A 17,607-nucleotide genomic window follows, 5' to 3' on the forward strand; every position below is an offset into this window, starting at 1 on the left:
GATCAGATCTCACTGAGGAAGGTCCTTAATCTCTCTGACTTCATTTCCTTCTCCCTACAGCAGGAATAATAATAGGGTATTGTCACAGGGATATTGATATAATACTTTTTTCTGGACACAGGGCTCAAGAAAGGCTAGCTGCCACTGCTGTTACTATTTATCATTCTACTTTAAAAACACTAAAAATTGAGTGGTCGGGCAAGAGAAACAACACACATGAAAACATTTAACTTTCTGTAACTTAGATAAAATCTGCTAAAAACCAGTTTGAAGGTTAAAGCTGGATATACTTGTCAAAAATGAGAGGAGGTCCGTGTAAAGGGAAAAACATAAATGAACCCTGTCCTCCCACCCCAGGCTGCGGCAACCACAGGTCTGATTTCTTTCCCTGTACGATGATGTCTGGACGTTTCTCCCCTCCGAATCCGAGTTGAAATCTGATCCCCAGTGTCTGAGGTGGGGCCTGCTGGGAGGTGTTTAATTTAGGTGGGGGGGGGACAGATCTTTCATGAATGGGTAGGTGCCCTCCCTGAGGCACTGAGTGCTGACTTACTACTGTGTTTTCCCCGAAAATAAGGCAAGGTCTTATATTTATTTTTCCCCAAGAAGACACCCTAGGGCTTATTTTCAGGGGATGTGTTATTTTTTTTATAAGTACAGTACAACAATCTACATTTATTCAAATAGTGTTTTTTTGTTTTTGTGTTTTTGAGACAGAGTCTCACTCTGTTGCCCAGGGTAGAGTGAGTGCCGTGGCGTCAGCCTAGCTCACAGCAACCTCAGACTCCTGGGCTCAAGTGATCCTCCTGCCTCAGCCTCCGGAATAGCTGGGACTACAGGCATGCGCCACCATGCCCGGCTAATTTTTTTCTGTCATATTTTTAGTTGACCAATTAATTTCTTTCTATTTATAATAGAGACGGGGGTCTCACTTTTGCTCAGGCTGGTTTCGAACTCCTGACTTTGAGTGATGCTCCCGCCTCGGCCTCCCAGAGTGCTGGGATGACAGGCATGAGCCACTGGGCCAGGCCGGTGATTCTTGACATACAGGACATTGCTCGTCATTCGTTGGTGAATTTTATTTATCCCCTGTGACATGTCTGGGTTTTCACGCAGGTTAAACCAACTCACCTGAGACTAGCCAGTCTCCAGGCTGAAGTCATCTCTCCATAGCAGGCTCCGTAGAACACATTCTCTTCCTTTTCTTCTTTTAAAACTGAAAGACCTGATAAATAATAAATAACAGAAGTAAGTTTGGGCTTCCTGCACTAGAGTTAAAATAAAATCCACGGGGGCATAGCATGTTTTGAATTTTTTTTTTTTTACTTTTAGGATTATGCATGTTCTAATAAAGCAAATAAAAATATTTCTTATTGCAAAGATAGCTAGGGACGACCACTAGACTAGAAGGACGAAGAGTCCAGGGTCTTTAGTTATGAAAGGAGCCACTGCTGTCATAAGCAAAGTTGCCTGCTCTCTTGTGGCCGAGTGGCACAGGATAATTGCTATGCTCGCGGGGGGACGGATTATACTTTACTGCCAGGCTTGGGGCAGCTGGCACTGCGCCACCACAAAATAGGGCAGGGCGCTCCGAGGACAGACTGGTAGGTTTGGAGACAGATTCCAACACTTGCTGGCTGTGAGACCTCCAGTAAATCATTACAAACTGTCTTTTCACATCTCTTTCCCTTTTCCCTATGCAGCTGTAGGTTTTTTTCTTCTCCGTTTTTCCTAAACTCTAATCCTTACTGACAAATATTACAGATATAATTCTTCCAGCTTATTTGTCTTAGACTTTGCTTGTGGAGTTTTTGTCGTAACAAAGTTACCTATACGGAGAGCCAAATGGATCCATCTTTTCCTTTATTGCTCCTTGATTTTGTTTTTTTTTTTTTGGTTGGTTGGTTGGTTTTTTTGAGACAGAGTCTCGCTTTGTTGCCCAGGCTAGAGTGAGTGCCGTGGCGTCAGCCTAGCTCACAGCAACCTCCAATTCCTGGGCTCAAGTTATAGCCTCCTGCCTCAGCCTCCCGAGTAGCTGGGACTACAGGCATGCGCCACTATACTCAGCTGATTTTTTTCTCTATATATTAATTGGCCAATTAATTTCTATTTCTAGTAGAGACTGGGTTTCACTCTTGCTCAGGCTGGTTTCGAACTCCTGACCTCGAGCAATCCGCCCGCCTCGGCCTCCCAGAGTGCTAGGATTACAGGCGTGAGCCAGCACGCCCGGCCACGCTCCTTGATTTTGAGTCAAAGGTTATAGAGAAAGGTATGTGTTTTCTTCTAATGCTTAAATGGTTCTATGTTTTTATCCACTGTGGTAGCCAGCCTCCAAGGTGACCATCAGTGATCCAAATCTTCTGGCGTTTTCTCCCTCTCACTGAACAGAGCTAACCAGTGTAAATACATGGTACTGTGGAAGTGACAGGGTGTGGCTTTTGAAACTAAGTCATGAAAAGCACCGTGGCTTCTTCCTCGTACGTGGATCACTCTCTGGGGCAGTTCACTACGCCCAAGTCCTGGAGACATCCGAGCAGCCCTGTGGAGCCTCACCACGTGGTGAGGGACTGGCCTCCTCCCAGCAGCTGAGAGCCAGCCACTGGGGCAATGGATCCTCCAACCCGGCAAGCCCTGGCTGACGTGCTGACCACATCCTCATGGGAGATACCAAGTCAGGACCACCATGCCAAGATGCTTTCAAACTCCTGATCTGCGGAAACTGTGAGATAAGGTTTGTTGTTTTAAGCCGAGTTTTGGAGTCATTTGTGAACAGCCATAGGTAAGTAATATATCCACAAACTCATTTGCCCTGTGAGCAGAGCGCATTAGATTTGAATGTGATGTTTGCATGTGTTTTAATGCTCAGGGACTGTTCTTTGCTTCTGTTCCGGTCCTGGGCTGCAGTTTAGGTAACTGAGGTTATGTGATGTCATCTCTGGATCCATACATGAACCGGTACTGCTTCATCCTAGAGCCCCTGGAGTATGACAGGCCTAGCAGTGTGCAGGCTTTGCAGACCGTTCTGTGTTGGGTAAGACCCAGTTTCTGTTGCTTTGACATGCACTCCAGGACTTGGCCACCTCACTCAGGAGTAACCAGCCCCTGCGAAAACCAGCTGAAGTCAGAAGGAACCTTTGCACCTACACAGTCATGGTGTTATTTTACAGCGAGGGGAATAATGTGTTCTTTCATAAGGAACTTAATCCCTCTGTGAATGGTCAGTCACCTGTAAAATGGTGATAACTGTTTCCACTTTAGTAAGGATCATACAACTGATAACTGTACTTATCAAGTCCCTAGTGCCTCACAGCCAGTAAGTGCTTAGTTAAGTATTAACATTATTGCTCCTGGGATCGAAGAAATGTTACTTCAACCACCAAAGCTAGAATCTTAACTCCTTCCTCTGCAGAGTCAAGCCGTTGCCACCTTGGACCAAGTCTATCCCCTAAATCAGGGGTCCTCAAACTTTTTAAACAGGGGGCCAGTTCACTGTCGCTAAGACCCTTGGAGAGTGCGCACCGTGGGCCCGGGATGAGTTGCCTACTAAGCAGGACAGGCAGCAGCGGCAAAAACACCCGGAAGGCGGGATAAGTGTGCTAGGTGGCCCGCGGGCTGTAGTTTACTCCTTTCTCCCCACCCCATGGCCTCTCCACAGCCACTCTCCACGTTCAGGCCCTCATTATTTCTTGCGTAGCACACTCTATAGGGCTCCAGTCCAGGTCCATCCAATTGAGTCCCTATGCTGCCGGTAGAGTGACCTTTGAAGACATCAACTTGATCATGTCACCACTTTTCATGGCTTCCCGAGGTGCATAGTATTGGAATCACCAGAAGGGTAGGGGATTGTTAAAAATACAGGCTCAATAGTACCACACCCTAACTCTACAATAACTTTAGGAATGATTGTTTCAGAGTAGAGAGTTTAGTGTTTCAAAGTGGAGAGAAGCAGTTCAGGAAGAGGTCCCCAACCGTGGATCTCTGGAGATGCAATTTGGATGGATCCTCCCGGTAGGACACGAGTCCTCCCTTGACTTCTATGTGTGCTTTTCTCAACACGTGGCCCCATTTTCTGTTTCTGTGGATGCAGTAAGTACACAGGCATTTGCACCTTTAGAAAATTATGCTAAAAAAAAACAAAAGAAAATGTTGATAACAAAAATCAACATAAGTCAGGCTGGGTGGCACGGTGGCTCACGCCTATAATCCTAGCACTCTGGGGGGGAGGGGGACTGCTCAAGGTCAGGAGTTCCAGACCAGCCTGAGCAAGAGTGAGACCCCGTCTCTACTAAAAAATAGAAAGAAATTAATTGACCAACTAAAAATATATGGAAAAAATTAGCTGGGCATGGTGGCACATGCCTGTAGTCCCAGCTACTGGGGAGGCTGAGGCAGGAGGATCAATTCAGCCCAGGAGTTTGAGGTTGCTGTGAGCTAGGCTGACACCATGGCACTCTAGCCAGGGCAACAGAGACCCTGTCTCAAAAAAAAAACAACAATCAACCTAAGTGAAAGCGGTGGCAGGATCTTGTCGTCCCAGCTACTTAGAAGGCTGAGGAGGGAAGATTGCTTGAACCCAGGAGCTGGAAGCTGCAGTGTGCTATGATCATGCCTGTGAATAGCCCCTGCATTCCAGCCTGGCACGATATTGATACCCTGTCATTTAAAAAAAAAAAAAAATCAACCTACATATTGCCCGTGCCACCTGTGGATTCTCCCCAGGAACTAACCCATATTAAAATAATGGTTCGTAAACGAGGCTCAGCAGTATAGTGTATCTCGCCCAAAAACATAAGGAATGTGTGATCAATTATATCGGCAATTATGGGAGAAGCTGTCAATGACTGATAAGTTGTCAAAGCGAAGACTCGGGATTTAAACAGGCTCTTTCCAAAAAGATCATAATGCCGTTCTTGGAGGTGGGAGTCTTCTAGCCACTACAAAGATGGAGTGGAGAGAAACCCCCTTCTCTAGGTGTGGCTTAAATATTGGCCATCAAAATGACCTAAGATGTGTAAGGTGGTCCCCAAGTGCCCCGACAATATCCTGCCGTATCCAGAACGTTAAGACAAATTACCACCCTAGAGGGCAGGGACTCTGGAAGGACCTTTCACAGTCCGGCTGTGCAGTGGGAAATTTGTAATTTGCCATCTGGCATCGGTTTCTCCCTGCCATGGTTCGCGGGAGTCCGCAAAGCTCAGACACCTGTCCCTTGAACTTGCCCTCTCCCCTCCCCAAGGACGCGCGCGCACACGCGGACCCCTGTTTAGGCGACAAAGACGCGGAGCCCTCGGGTGTTAGCGGCGCCAGCGGGCCTGGCTTTGCCTCCCGTTGTTGCCCTGGCTGGTCGCGCGCGCCCTAAGCGTCGGTGCGCTTGGCCCGGTGCCCCGCGTGGGGACAAGGCAGCCCTCCTTCGGGAATCTGTGCGCGACAGCGGCCCGCTGGCGGCCGTGACGGCCCGTGTCGCGCGAGAGCCGCCCGCTGGCCCGAGGGCACCCGAGGCGGTGCCGGCCCGGGCGGGCCCCGCCCTCCCACAGGCGGGCTCGGGCGGGAGGGACAGCGAGGGCGCACGGCGCCGGCTGCTCGTCCCCGGGCGCAGCGAGGTCGCGGGGTGCCGGGGCCGGGGTCGGGGCCGGGGTCCGCCCGGAGGGTCCCGCCGCGCCATGAGCGGCCCCCTGCGGCCGGGCCCCAGCGGCTGGCGGCGGGCGGCCACCGTGGTGCTGGCGGCGGGCGGGACGCGCCCGGGCGCCGCCGCGCCGCCGTCCCCGCCGCCCGCCGAGGGCTTCCGGCTGCTGCTGCTGCGCCGCTCGGCGAGCCAGGGCTTCATGCCGGGCGCGCACGTGTTCCCGGGCGGCGCGCTGGACGCGGCCGACCGCGCGGCCGAGTGGCGCCGGCTCCTCGCGCCCCACGGGGCGGCGCCGCGCCCCGGCCTGGGCCCCGCGCCGCCCGACGGGGACGCGGACGCCGCGGCGCTGCCCGATGACGTCGCCTTCCGCATCTGCGCCATCCGCGAGGCCTTCGAGGAGGCGGGGGTGCTGCTGCTGAGGCCCAGGGGCGCCCCGCCGGCGCCCGCGCCCGCGCCCGGCCGCGCCCTCGACCCGCCGCCCGGCCTGGACGCCTGGCGCGAGCGCGTGCGCCGGGACGCGCGCCGCTTCCTGCACCTGTGCGCGCACCTGGACTGCGCGCCCGACGTCTGGGCGCTGCACGCCTGGGGCGGCTGGCGCACCCCCTTCTCGCGCGGCCTCTCGCGCCGCTTCGACACCGCCTTCTTCCTGTGCTGCCTGCGCGAGCCGCCGCCCGTCCTCCCCGACGCGGCCGAGGTGGTGGGCTGCCAGGTAGGGCTCTCCCCCGGGGGCGGGGCCACCGCCGGGACTCCAGGGGGACCCCTTCCCAAGGCGGACCCTTTATGGAGGACTCCTTCCCAAGGAGGACCCCCTTCTCAAGGCGGACCCCCTTCCTAAGGAGGACCCCCTTCCCAAGGAGGATCCCCTTCCCAAGGAGGAACCCTTCCCAAGGAGGACCCCTTCCCAAGGAGGATCCCCTTCCCAAGGAGGACCCCTTCCCAAGGAGGAACCCTTCCCAAGGAGGACCCCTTCCCAAGGAGGACCCCTTCCAAGGAGGACCCCTTCCCAAGGAGGAACCCTTCCCAAGGAGGACCCCTTCCCAAGGAGGATCCCCTTCCCAAGGAGGATCCCCTTCCCAAGGAGGACCCCTTCCCAAGGAGGACCCCTTCCCAAGGAGGACCCCTTCCCAAGGAGGACCCCTTCCCAAGGAGGATCCCCTTCCCAAGGAGGACCCCCTTCCCAAGGAGGACCCCTTCCCAAGGAGGATCCCCTTCCCAAGGAGGATCCCCTTCCCAAGGAGGACCCCCTTCCCAAGGAGGAACCCTTCCCAAGGAGGACCCCTTCCCAAGGAGGACCCCTTCCAAGGAGGACCCCTTCCCAAGGAGGAACCCTTCCCAAGGAGGACCCCTTCCCAAGGAGGACCCCTTCCCAAGGAGGATCCCCTTCCCAAGGAGGACCCCCTTCCCAAGGAGGACCCCTTCCCAAGGAGGATCCCCTTCCCAAGGAGGACCCCCTTCCCAAGGAGGAACCCTTCCCAAGGAGGACCCCTTCCCAAGGAGGAACCCTTCCCAAGGAGGACCCCTTCCCAAGGAGGATCCCCTTCCCAAGGAGGACCCCCTTCCCAAGGAGGAACCCTTCCCAAGGAGGATCCCTTCCCAAGGAGGACCCCCTTCCCAAGGAGGACCCCCTTCCCAAGGAGGATCCCCTTCCCAAGGAGGATCCCCTTCCCAAGGAGGAACCCTTCCCAAGGAGGAACCCTTCCCAAGGAGGAACCCTTCCCAAGGAGGACCCCTTCCCAAGGAGGACCCCCTTCCCAAGGAGGACCCCCTTCCCAAGGAGGAACCCTTCCCAAGGAGGATCCCTTCCCAAGGAGGACCCCCTTCCCAAGGAGGACCCCCTTCCCAAGGAGGATCCCCTTCCCAAGGAGGATCCCCTTCCCAAGGAGGACCCCTTCCCAAGGAGGACCCCTTCCCAAGGAGGACCCCTTCCCAAGGAGGACCCCCTTCCCAAGGAGGATCCCCTTCCCAAGGAGGATCCCCTTCCCAAGGAGGAACCCTTCCCAAGGAGGACCCCTTCCCAAGGAGGAACCCTTCCCAAGGAGGACCCCTTCCCAAGGAGGACCCCTTCCCAAGGAGGATCCCCTTCCCAAGGAGGACCCCCTTCCCAAGGAGGAACCCTTCCCAAGGAGGAACCCTTCCCAAGGAGGACCCCTTCCCAAGGAGGACCCCTTCCCAAGGAGGACCCCCTTCCCAAGGAGGACCCCCTTCCCAAGGAGGAACCCTTCCCAAGGAGGAACCCTTCCCAAGGAGGAACCCTTCCCAAGGAGGAACCCTTCCCAAGGAGGACCCCCTTCCCAAGGAGGATCCCCTTCCCAAGGAGGAACCCTTCCCAAGGAGGACCCCTTCCCAAGGAGGAACCCTTCCCAAGGAGGACCCCTTCCCAAGGAGGACCCCCTTCCCAAGGAGGATCCCCTTCCCAAGGAGGACCCCTTCCCAAGGAGGATCCCCTTCCCAAGGAGGACCCCTTCCCAAGGAGGAACCCTTCCCAAGGAGGATCCCCTTCCCAAGGAGGACCCCTTCCCAAGGAGGACCCCCTTCCCAAGGAGGACCCCCTTCCCAAGGAGGACCCCTTCCCAAGGAGGATCCCTACTGGCAGCCAGGGCCCTCCGGGTCTGGGACCGAATGAGGGGGGACCAAAACATGCCCTTGGTGAAGCGCCTTCTGCTCACCCCACCCCGCTTCGCAGTCCCAAGGCCTCGCCTCTCCCCATGCGCTTGTCCCGGGAGGGCCACTGCGGAGGTCCCATCGCGCTCTGCACAGGGCTTTATATGTGATTTCAGTCTTTATTTAAGTTTAATGAGACTTGCCTTATGGCCACAAGTATGCTCTATCTTAGTGAATGTTCCCTTTTTCACCTGTGAAGAATATACTGCTGTTTGATGGTGCGTTTGTAAAAATGTCAAGTTAGGTTGAATTGGTTGGGAGCGTCTTTCAGTTCAATCTTCCACGTCGTTTACTTGTCCCAGCTAATACAAGGGACTGCATACACATTTAGGACTGTTAAGACTTGATGGACCGACCCCTTGATTGTTATAAAATATCCTTCTTTACTCCTGGTAATATTTTTGTTCTTAAATCTGAAGTTTACTCTGATATTAATACAGTCACTCTTTACTTTGATTTGCATTACCAGGCTGGCGTGCAGAGGCGTGATCGTAGCTCACTGCAGCCTCAAATGGGCTTAAGGAACCTTCCCACCTCAGCCTCTGCAGTAGCCGGGACTATAGACACGTGCCACCATGTCTGGCTAATTTTTTAAAAAAAATTTTTGTGCAGATGGGGTCTTGCTGTGTTGCCCAGGTTGGTCTCGAACTCCTAGCCTCAAGCAGTCCTCCTGCCTTAGCCTCCCAAAGTGCTGGGATCACAGGTGCTAACCACTGTGCCCAGCCCTAATAAACAATCCTTAACCTGGTCTGGACCAGTGGCTCTCAACAGGGGTGATTCGCCCACCCTGTCCCCAGGTGCACTTGGCAGTGTGTGGAGACATTTTTGGTCCTCACAACTGGGGGGTTGCTACTGCCATCTAGTGGGTAGAGCCCAGGGAGGCTGCCCTATTTAAGTGTACAGGACAGCATCACAACAGAGTTAGGTGGCCTAGTGTCCGTAGTGCTGAGGTTCAGAACTTACTGGAAACAGAGTGCAGTTTGGAGTGAGACATCCCCGGAGTCTGAAGCCCAGATTTTCTACTTAAAGGAGCTCCCTGAGTTTCCTCATCTGTAAAATGGGAGTATGCAGCGTTACCCTAAGGACTGGAAACATTTTATGTGAAGCATAGCGAGCAGTGCTTTCCTGATGACAAGTAGCTGACAAATGATGACCTTCTGTAACCTATGCTCTGGAATAACCTGAACAGGTTGGATTAAGTGGGTTGATGCGCATCATTTAGCTCATCCATGTTGGTAGTTATCTCTGATCTCACACGGTTGCTTTGGAAATAACTTAGAGAGATTGGGTGGTCCTTTGAGGCCCAGGACTTTGTCTTGTTTGTTTAAGTAGTTTTAGCCAACTTCAGAGTGATTTGGCATGCTCATTAAACTCATAGATCGCTGGACCCCATATCAGGGCCCCGGGAACGTGAGGTTCTTAACAGGCCCCTCAGGAGATGTTTAAGCACATACAAGCTTACTCGCCTTTGACCTATAGTCATCCAAGGCAGAAATCAGTTTCAACTCACTGGCCTTGGGGGTGGGAATCAGTTTCCTCCAGTGTAGGTGGATGTTTAGAAAACTGATTAAAGGAGGACTTTTGGGGGTTGTTCCATATTCATTGAGTCATTGAGCTCTTTTTTATCTAACTGTCTCTGGAAGGAAGGCTGGAGTAGGAGAGCAGGTTGCAGCGGTGAAGCCACTTAAGTTTAATGGGCAAACACTGCCTGGTTGAAACTCTGCAGCGATCACACTTGCTGGACTGTAAGCTCAGGCCTCTCCACCTTCCTTAAAGCTGGTACTGCTACCTCCTTTGTAACGTGGGACACATCACCCTGTAGTTTGGTTGCTGTAGTTGAGCTTTTGTTGTGGCCATCCTCAGGGCTTAGCCAAGGTGCCCCCTTTATTTTATTATTTTAGTTTTTGAGACAGGGTCTTGCTCTGTCACCCAGGCTGGAGTGCAGTGGCGCAATCACAGCTCGCTGCAGCCTCCAACTCCTGGGCTCAAGCGGTCCTCCCGCCTCCGCCTCCCAAGCAGCTGGGATTACAGGTGTCAGCCACTGTGCCCAGCCAAGGTTCCCATACCAGCAGGGACTGAATTCTCAAACTACTGTGATGATTTTACTCTTCAGAGTCTTCTTCCTTCAGGAGTGTCCAGGACCACCTTGCCCTCAGCATCTTCTGCCATTTAGTGCTGAAAAACTGTCCCAGGTCAAGCCTTGGTGGTCTGTCCTGGTTTATTTGCTAGTTCTCAGGATCACTGTCCCGATCATCAGCTTCTCTTTTTTTTTTTTTTTTTTTTTTGAGACAAGAGTCTTGCTCTGTTGCCCAGGCTAGAGTGCTGTGGCATCAGCCTAGCTCACAGCAACCTCAAACTTCTGGGCTCAAGAGATCCTCCTGCTTCAGCCTTCCGGGTAACTGGGACTACAGGCATGCCCGGCTATTTTTTCTATATAGTTTTAGTTGGCCAATTAATTTATTTCTATTTTTAGTAGAGACGGGTCTCGCTCTTGCTCAGGCTGGTCTCGAACTCCTGACCTTGAGCGATCCTCCCGCCTTGGCCTCCCAGAGTGCTATGATTACAGGCGGGAGCCACCGCGCTGGGCCCCACTAACCAACCTCTTAAGAGGAACAATCTAGCTTTCTTTTTATAAAATTTTTTTATTTTTTCAAGTCAATTTGGCCTTGGAAAATCCAGCTTCCTTCACCAAATCTTTCATGTTGTCTCAGAGGGCTCTCCTAAGGCAAATTAATGGGTTCATCTTATATCTTCAATTAGCTCTTAGGTACTGACCTAACAGTCTCAGATCTTACCTTGTCTACGGCACCTTGTCTTCCACAGTGGCTCTCTCCATCTGAGGCGACTCACAGTTTCCTGTCAAAAGAGATTTGGTTGGCACCCCCGCAGTTCTACGAATTAAGACGACTTGAAAACTTCGCCTCTCTGTCTGACTTGCACAAGTTTTGTTTGGATGGTGCATTAGAAGGGCTGGAAAGGTGGCTGCCGGTGACATTGGTGACAGCTGATGGGATGCTCCAGCTTTTACCAGGTAGATCAGTGAAGCAGAGATGCTTTCGTGAGTGTTTCTATTCAGTGCACTGGGCCGGGCCGCATGGCAGTTTGCTCAACCGAGACATGAATTAGTCTGTGTTTTATTTTTATTTTTTGAGACAGAGTCTCGCTTTGCTGCCCAGGCTAGAGTGAGTGCCGTGGCATCAGCCTCGCTCACAGCAACCTCAAACTCCTGGGCTCAAGTGATCCTCCTGCCTCAGCCTCCCGAGTAGCTGGGACTACAGGCATGCACCACCATGCCCGGCTAATTTTTTCTATATATATTAGTTGGCCAATTAATTTCTTTCTATTTATAGTAGAGACAGGGTCTCGCTCTTGCTCAGGCTGGTTTCGAACTCCTGACCTCAGGCAATCTGCCCGCCTCGGCCTCCCAGAGTGCTAGGATTACAGGCGTGAGCCACCGCGCCCGGCCTTGTGTTTCTATTCAGTGCACTGGGCCGCATGGCAGTTTGCCCAACAGATACATGAATTAGTCTATGTTTTAGAGCCTACAGGGTTTTAATTAAATAAGGTCAAAGTTTATAAAATAGTCATGTTATTGTAACCAGAGTCTGAATAATGCCATAAACATACCTATATATTTATATAAATATTTTCTAGACATTGAAAAATTTTTCTCATATTATCTTACTTTTTTACATTTTAATTTTGAATTACGAGAATTTGTAAGTTGTCGATTTATTTGAATTAGGGAACTTGCTTAGGGTCAATTGCTGTTGGGCAGATGGAGCTTTTGTGGCAGTTTGGGGAGGGGCCTTGTGACCTGTCTTCGTGGCTGCCTGCTCAGTCCTGGAGTAGTGATGGGGACTGTTGCTCCATCCACAGGTGGATAATTCAGCAGTTTTGATGTAATTTCTCTAAATTAACCTTGAGATTATCAAAATGGCCCACATTGAAACACCAAAAGTATATGGATATCAAGGCCAGTATTAATGTCAATATCAAAGAGAATGAAGAGAATCATGAACTGTATAAAAGTTTTGGTTCACGGTGAAAATATGCCAGTCACAAATGTTTCTGTGTCTGCAGGAAATTCTTAGCTGGGGAGTTGGGGGAATATTAAAAACACAAGAAAGAAATTGAGATACATTCATAAAATTAGGGTTATTTAGCTACTGCCTCACTTCTGAAAACACTAAATAGGTAAAAATAAGGACTGATTTACATTTCACTACTATATTGGAACGATTTATAAAACGATACTTTATGGAATTAACATTTTGTCATTTTTCAGGCGATGAGCTGTACGTAGAAGATGCAGACTCATTAGAAGAGGTTTTGTCTACTGAAAAAAAGACTGAAGAAATCATGAAGGAAGGCAAGAAATTTCACCGAATAGTGATGTACAACAAATATCTCTATAATCTCCACGTGACTATTTCATCAGAGAATAAACACATTTACCCTAAGAACTACGTAGTAGGAGCAAGCCGTTTGTAGGGTGCCTACTTGCAGTGTCCTAATGAGTAAGGAAGGGTGACTACATTTTCCTGAAACCTTGGAACTTTGTGCCTATAAAGGTTGTTTCTTACTTCGGGTGTTTTATGGAGCTCTCTTGCTTATTGTATTCTTTTAACCTTACAGTGTGCCACAAGTATAAAGTTTATAAAGTATAAATGATCTTGTTACCAAAACAAAAAAATTTCACAAGGGTTCCCACTGCTATATGGCTTTTTTTGTTTGTTTGAGACAGAGTCTTACTCTGTCACCTGGGCTAGAGTGCCATGGCGTCATCATAGCTCACTGCAGCCTCACACTCCTGGGCCCAAGAGATCCTCCTGCCTCAGCCTCCCGAGTAGAGTAGCTGGGACTACAGGCATGCGCCACCGCACCTGGCTAATTTTTCTGTTTTTAGTAGAGACGGGGTCTCGCTCTTGCTCAGGCTGGTCTGGAACCCCTGAGCTCAACCGATCCTCCCGCCTCGGCCTCCCAGAGTGCTAGGATTACAGGCGTGAGCCATGGTGCCCGGCCTGCTATATTGTTTTATTATTTCAAAAGTTTAAATAAGATGTCCTTTTACCATTGTTGTTCTAACTGTTGTTCTAAGTGTATTAGCACTTTCCCTGAGGTGCTTTGGAGATCGATCCATGAATTTCTTAGACTTTCTATTGGAATTGGTTTAAGGGTGTCTGATTAGGGAGCGAACAGTAGACTGAGACAACCTTCAAGTAATAATGTCTTGTTTTCTTGCTATGTCTTTAGCTTAATGATTAAGATTCAATTATTTTTAAAATCCAATGGCATTACTTATTATGTTTCCCAAATGAAATTTGTTGTAATAAATATTTTAAAGAAATAATGAAGCCATAACAAAAACCATTATTATTTCTACTCCAGAGTGTTAATGAATGAAAAGAGGTAAGAGAGGTGTAATGTTTAATTAGTGATGTTTATTTTCAGCATGTTTAATATGAGTAATTTTTTACCTCCTTTAAAGATGAATAAAGTTTATTGACTAAAGGTGGGAAATGATAGATTCTAATTCTGTTTCAAGATCTCTGACTTATGTTATACATTGTACAATGGATTTCATTTTCGTGTAGCACCTTAGTTTTCCTATCTACAAAATAAAGCCAATGATAAATTAGTTTATGTGTATTATTTAATCCTGATTAGAGGAATATATCTGGAGCAGTGGTTCTCAACCCAGGCACTTTTGCCCTGCGGGGGCATTTGGCTATGTCTGGAAACGTTTTTTTGGTTCTTACAGCTGAGGGCAGGATGCTACTGCCACCCGGTGGGGAGAGGCCAGGAATGCAGTCAAGTCACCCACAATGCACAGGACCGCTGCCCAGAGCAAAGAATTATCTGGCCAAGGGTGAGAAACCCAGATCTAAAGTAAAATCTCTTTTTTTTTTTTTTTACCTCCAGCAAATGCTTCCAATATGTAAATTTTAGGAACCACGGAGACTGTTATCATTGTATGTGGCTTCTGAATTTTTGGCCTTGGGCATAATGCCCTTTCATTCTCGGAATGTCACTCATAGCTGGAAGGGGCCTCAATGAACACCATGATTTTGCCAGTGAGAAAACGGAGAACAAGATTTACGGAGCCAGTTAGCACCACAGCCGAAGGAACCCGACGCCTGGTCCTGCTCCTTTTTCACTGGAGTTGCTGCGGCTCAGTGGGTGATTTTAGGGGATGTTGTTATAAAGTAACGTGACCGGTTTTTCTTCATAGAAAAGATATACTTTTGTTGTTTTTAATCTGAATGAACCTTGTCTCCTAAGAGCTCCTTTTGGGTCACTGCCACATGACTTCCTACCTATGGTGAAAGGTGATACCTTGCCCCCTTCAGCCCAAAATAATAGGGTTGACCTCATGAGCTGAAACATTATGTTGTTCTAGAACCCAGCTTGCATGGACTGCTGATGCCTCCACTCCATGCCATCTGATCCAGGGCACAGCCAGGACAATTCATTTCCTATAATACCACACATTTCCTGAAACTACAGTTATAAACTCAGGAATGAGCACTAAGTCAGTATATATTTCCATTGCCTCCCTTTTTTTGGCTGAATCTTTTGGATGACTCGAATCAGCATCCAGAATGGGGCTGGTATTGATATTTTAGGCAAACGTGCCTTGTCCACAGAGTTTCTGCTTTTCTTTTTTTGAGACAGCGTCTCATTCTGTTGCCCAGGCTAGAGAGCAATGGTGTCATCATACATCACTGCAACCTCAAACTTCTGGGCTCAAGTAATCATCCTGCCCCAGCCTCCCAAGTAGCTGGGACTATACCAGTGTGCCACCATGCCCGGCTTAGTTTTTTTGTATTTTTGTAGAGATGGCATCTCATATATTGCTCAGGTTGGTCTCGAACTCCTGGCCTCAAGCCATCCTCCAGCCTTGGCCTCCCAAAGGGCTAGGATTACAGGCATGAGCCACTGTGCCTGGCCACACAATTCTTTGTTAATAAAAAAAAATAATTCAGAGTGCCCTATAATATGGGAAATGTAGTAAGGACTCTAATATAAGGGATAATTTCTGGGGGAGAGGAAGCTCTCATATTTGGGCATAAGTAGTTATTAATACTTCATACTCTTTCATCTCTATTTTTTTCAACTTCTCTGTGACCTTTGACAGTCTCCATTCCTCTTTACTCCCCCCTTAGCCACTACTCTGTCCTCGTTTTAAGTTTCTTCTCTAACCTTTAGATGTGAGAGTCCCCCTTGGTCCTCGTCCTCAGACCCACTTCTCTCCCTGGGTGCAGTCAATGGCTTCCAGGTCATATCCTTGAAGGAGGAAACTGCCTGCCTTCCACTTCCTCTTCTCCCTTCCCACTGGCTAGAACTGGTGACAACTGGAGCAGCTGGCTGGGGCGACAGAAGCTGAGTGTTCAGGGACAGCTGCCTGCCAGCGCTGGACTGCTCACTTCTTGCTTTTACATGAAAGAAAATACACTTCTATTTTACGGAAACTACTATATTTTTGGATCTCTTTGTTAAAACAGTTCCGCTTGGTCCCTAACCTATTTTCCCTGGAGCAGTTTGCCGCAGCACCGTCTTCCTTATATCAGACGTCTCCTACTTACTCAAGCTAGAAATCTGAGTCATGTCCGATTCCTCCCTTTTCCCCATTCCTTTGTGCAGGAGACTGGCAAGTCCTGTGGATTCTGTGACCCAGGTATATCTTGCATCCTTCTTCTGACCTCTGCACTGCTGTCACCCGTCAGAAAGGTCCTTTGGCTCCTCAACGGTTCAAAGCTCTCTCTCGCCTCAGAACCTTTTTGCAGTCACTGTTGCTTTGAGACAAATCTGGAACTCTGAACTGTTTTTGTTCCCGGGTCTCTTTGTTACTATAGCCTAACAAAAACAGATATTGAAAATAGCAGATGGCATCCAGTAGGGGGCATAGCTAAAAAGAAAATTCCAGAACAAGTGGAAACACATTATTTGGAGAAGAGAATGAAGTTCTCCTGAGCTAAAGAAAAATGTTGATCTTCACATCTCAAGATCAAGTCCCTCGTGGTCAAAAAATTAACAAAAATTGTCTAATACGTGGATGACATTTTGGATGTCAGAGACAAAGAATGCCGCAGATTTTCAGGAAGAGCAGAAATGACAAAGGTACAGAATCAGGCTTCACGGAGCCATGGAATGCACTGGACAGGAATTCACTGATAGAAACACTATATGTGACTGGAAGATCAATCAAAAGCTTTTGCAGTAGCAGGGCATGGTAGAAGCCCTGATGGTGAGTTGTGGAAATCCATTAACTATAGGAAGTAAGTCTGAATAATTAAAGTTGGCTAAAAAGCACCGCAAATGTTAAAAATAATGCACTTTTAAGCCTATTTTGAAAAATGCAAAAACCACCTTTTTCATAAAAATAATTTGGTTCAGTAATCCCAGCTTATATTGTCATAAGCAGGAGTGGCCTTATGGGAGGAATAGGAAAGAACGTGAGAGTGGGGAGTCTATAGGTTTGTGACCATAGAGAAATATCTGTTAAAGTGTTTTTAAATGCAAAAGTAGTTAGTAGAGGCTAGGTTTGGTGACTTACGCCTGTAATCCTAGCACTATGGGAGGCCGAGGCAGACGGATTGCTCAAGGTCAGGAGTTCGAAACCAGCCTGAGCAAGAGCAAGAGCAAGACCCCGTCTCTACTATAAATAGAAAGAAATTAATTGGCCAACTAATATATAGAGAAAAAATGAGCCGGGCATAGTGGTGCATGCTTGTAGTCCCAGCTACTCGGGAGGCTGAGGCAGGAGGATCACTTGAGCCCAGGAGTTTGAGGTTGCTGTGAGCTAGGCTGACGCCATGGCACTCACTCTAGCCAGGTCAACAAAGCGAGACTCTGTCTCAAAAACAAACAAGCAAACAGACAAAAAAGTAGTCAGTAGAATTAAAAAGAATGGCCACTTTTAGGAACAGCTTTCATTGCTACCTGTGCCGTGACCTGGCCGTATTTGTGCCAGCCCAGTATTAAACCTTTCTGCATTTCTGATTAAGCCTCACCGCCTACTTGGCCACGGCTTAACTTTTTAAACAAAAGGTGTCCTGGTTTTACACGGTAGCATTTTATTTGGGATTTCAGCACCTATACTGATAAGGGAAATTAGTCTGCAGTTCTTTGTCAGGTTTTAGTGCTGGGATTTAACTGCCTTATAAAAATGGACTGGGAATCTTTTCACCTTATGTTAATTTTTTTTTTTTTTTTAATGCTTCTCACTGGTGTCAGGGTTGGGGGAGCAGGTTACAGTGCAGACACTGACCCCTTTCAGCCTCAGGGGGCCTGGGGGGGGCAGCAGTCTTGACTCTTCA

General features: G+C 49.2%; 1 protein-coding gene across 1 annotated transcript; it reads left to right on the forward strand.

The window, feature by feature from the left end:
• Positions 1-5,645: 5,645 nt before the first annotated feature.
• Positions 5,646-13,820, forward strand: NUDT19 (nudix hydrolase 19). Its single transcript, XM_012775178.3, has 3 exons — positions 5,646-6,332; positions 11,108-11,315; positions 12,573-13,820. The coding sequence occupies exons 1-3, from the start codon at positions 5,661-5,663 to the stop codon at positions 12,776-12,778; spliced, it is 1,086 nt and encodes a 361-aa protein (XP_012630632.3). The 5' UTR covers positions 5,646-5,660; the 3' UTR covers positions 12,779-13,820.
• The last annotated feature ends 3,787 nt before the right edge of the window (positions 13,821-17,607 follow it).

The sequence above is a fragment of the Microcebus murinus genome, chromosome 16 (assembly GCF_040939455.1).
Source record: "Microcebus murinus isolate Inina chromosome 16, M.murinus_Inina_mat1.0, whole genome shotgun sequence".
NCBI classification, from domain to species: domain Eukaryota; kingdom Metazoa; phylum Chordata; class Mammalia; order Primates; family Cheirogaleidae; genus Microcebus; species Microcebus murinus.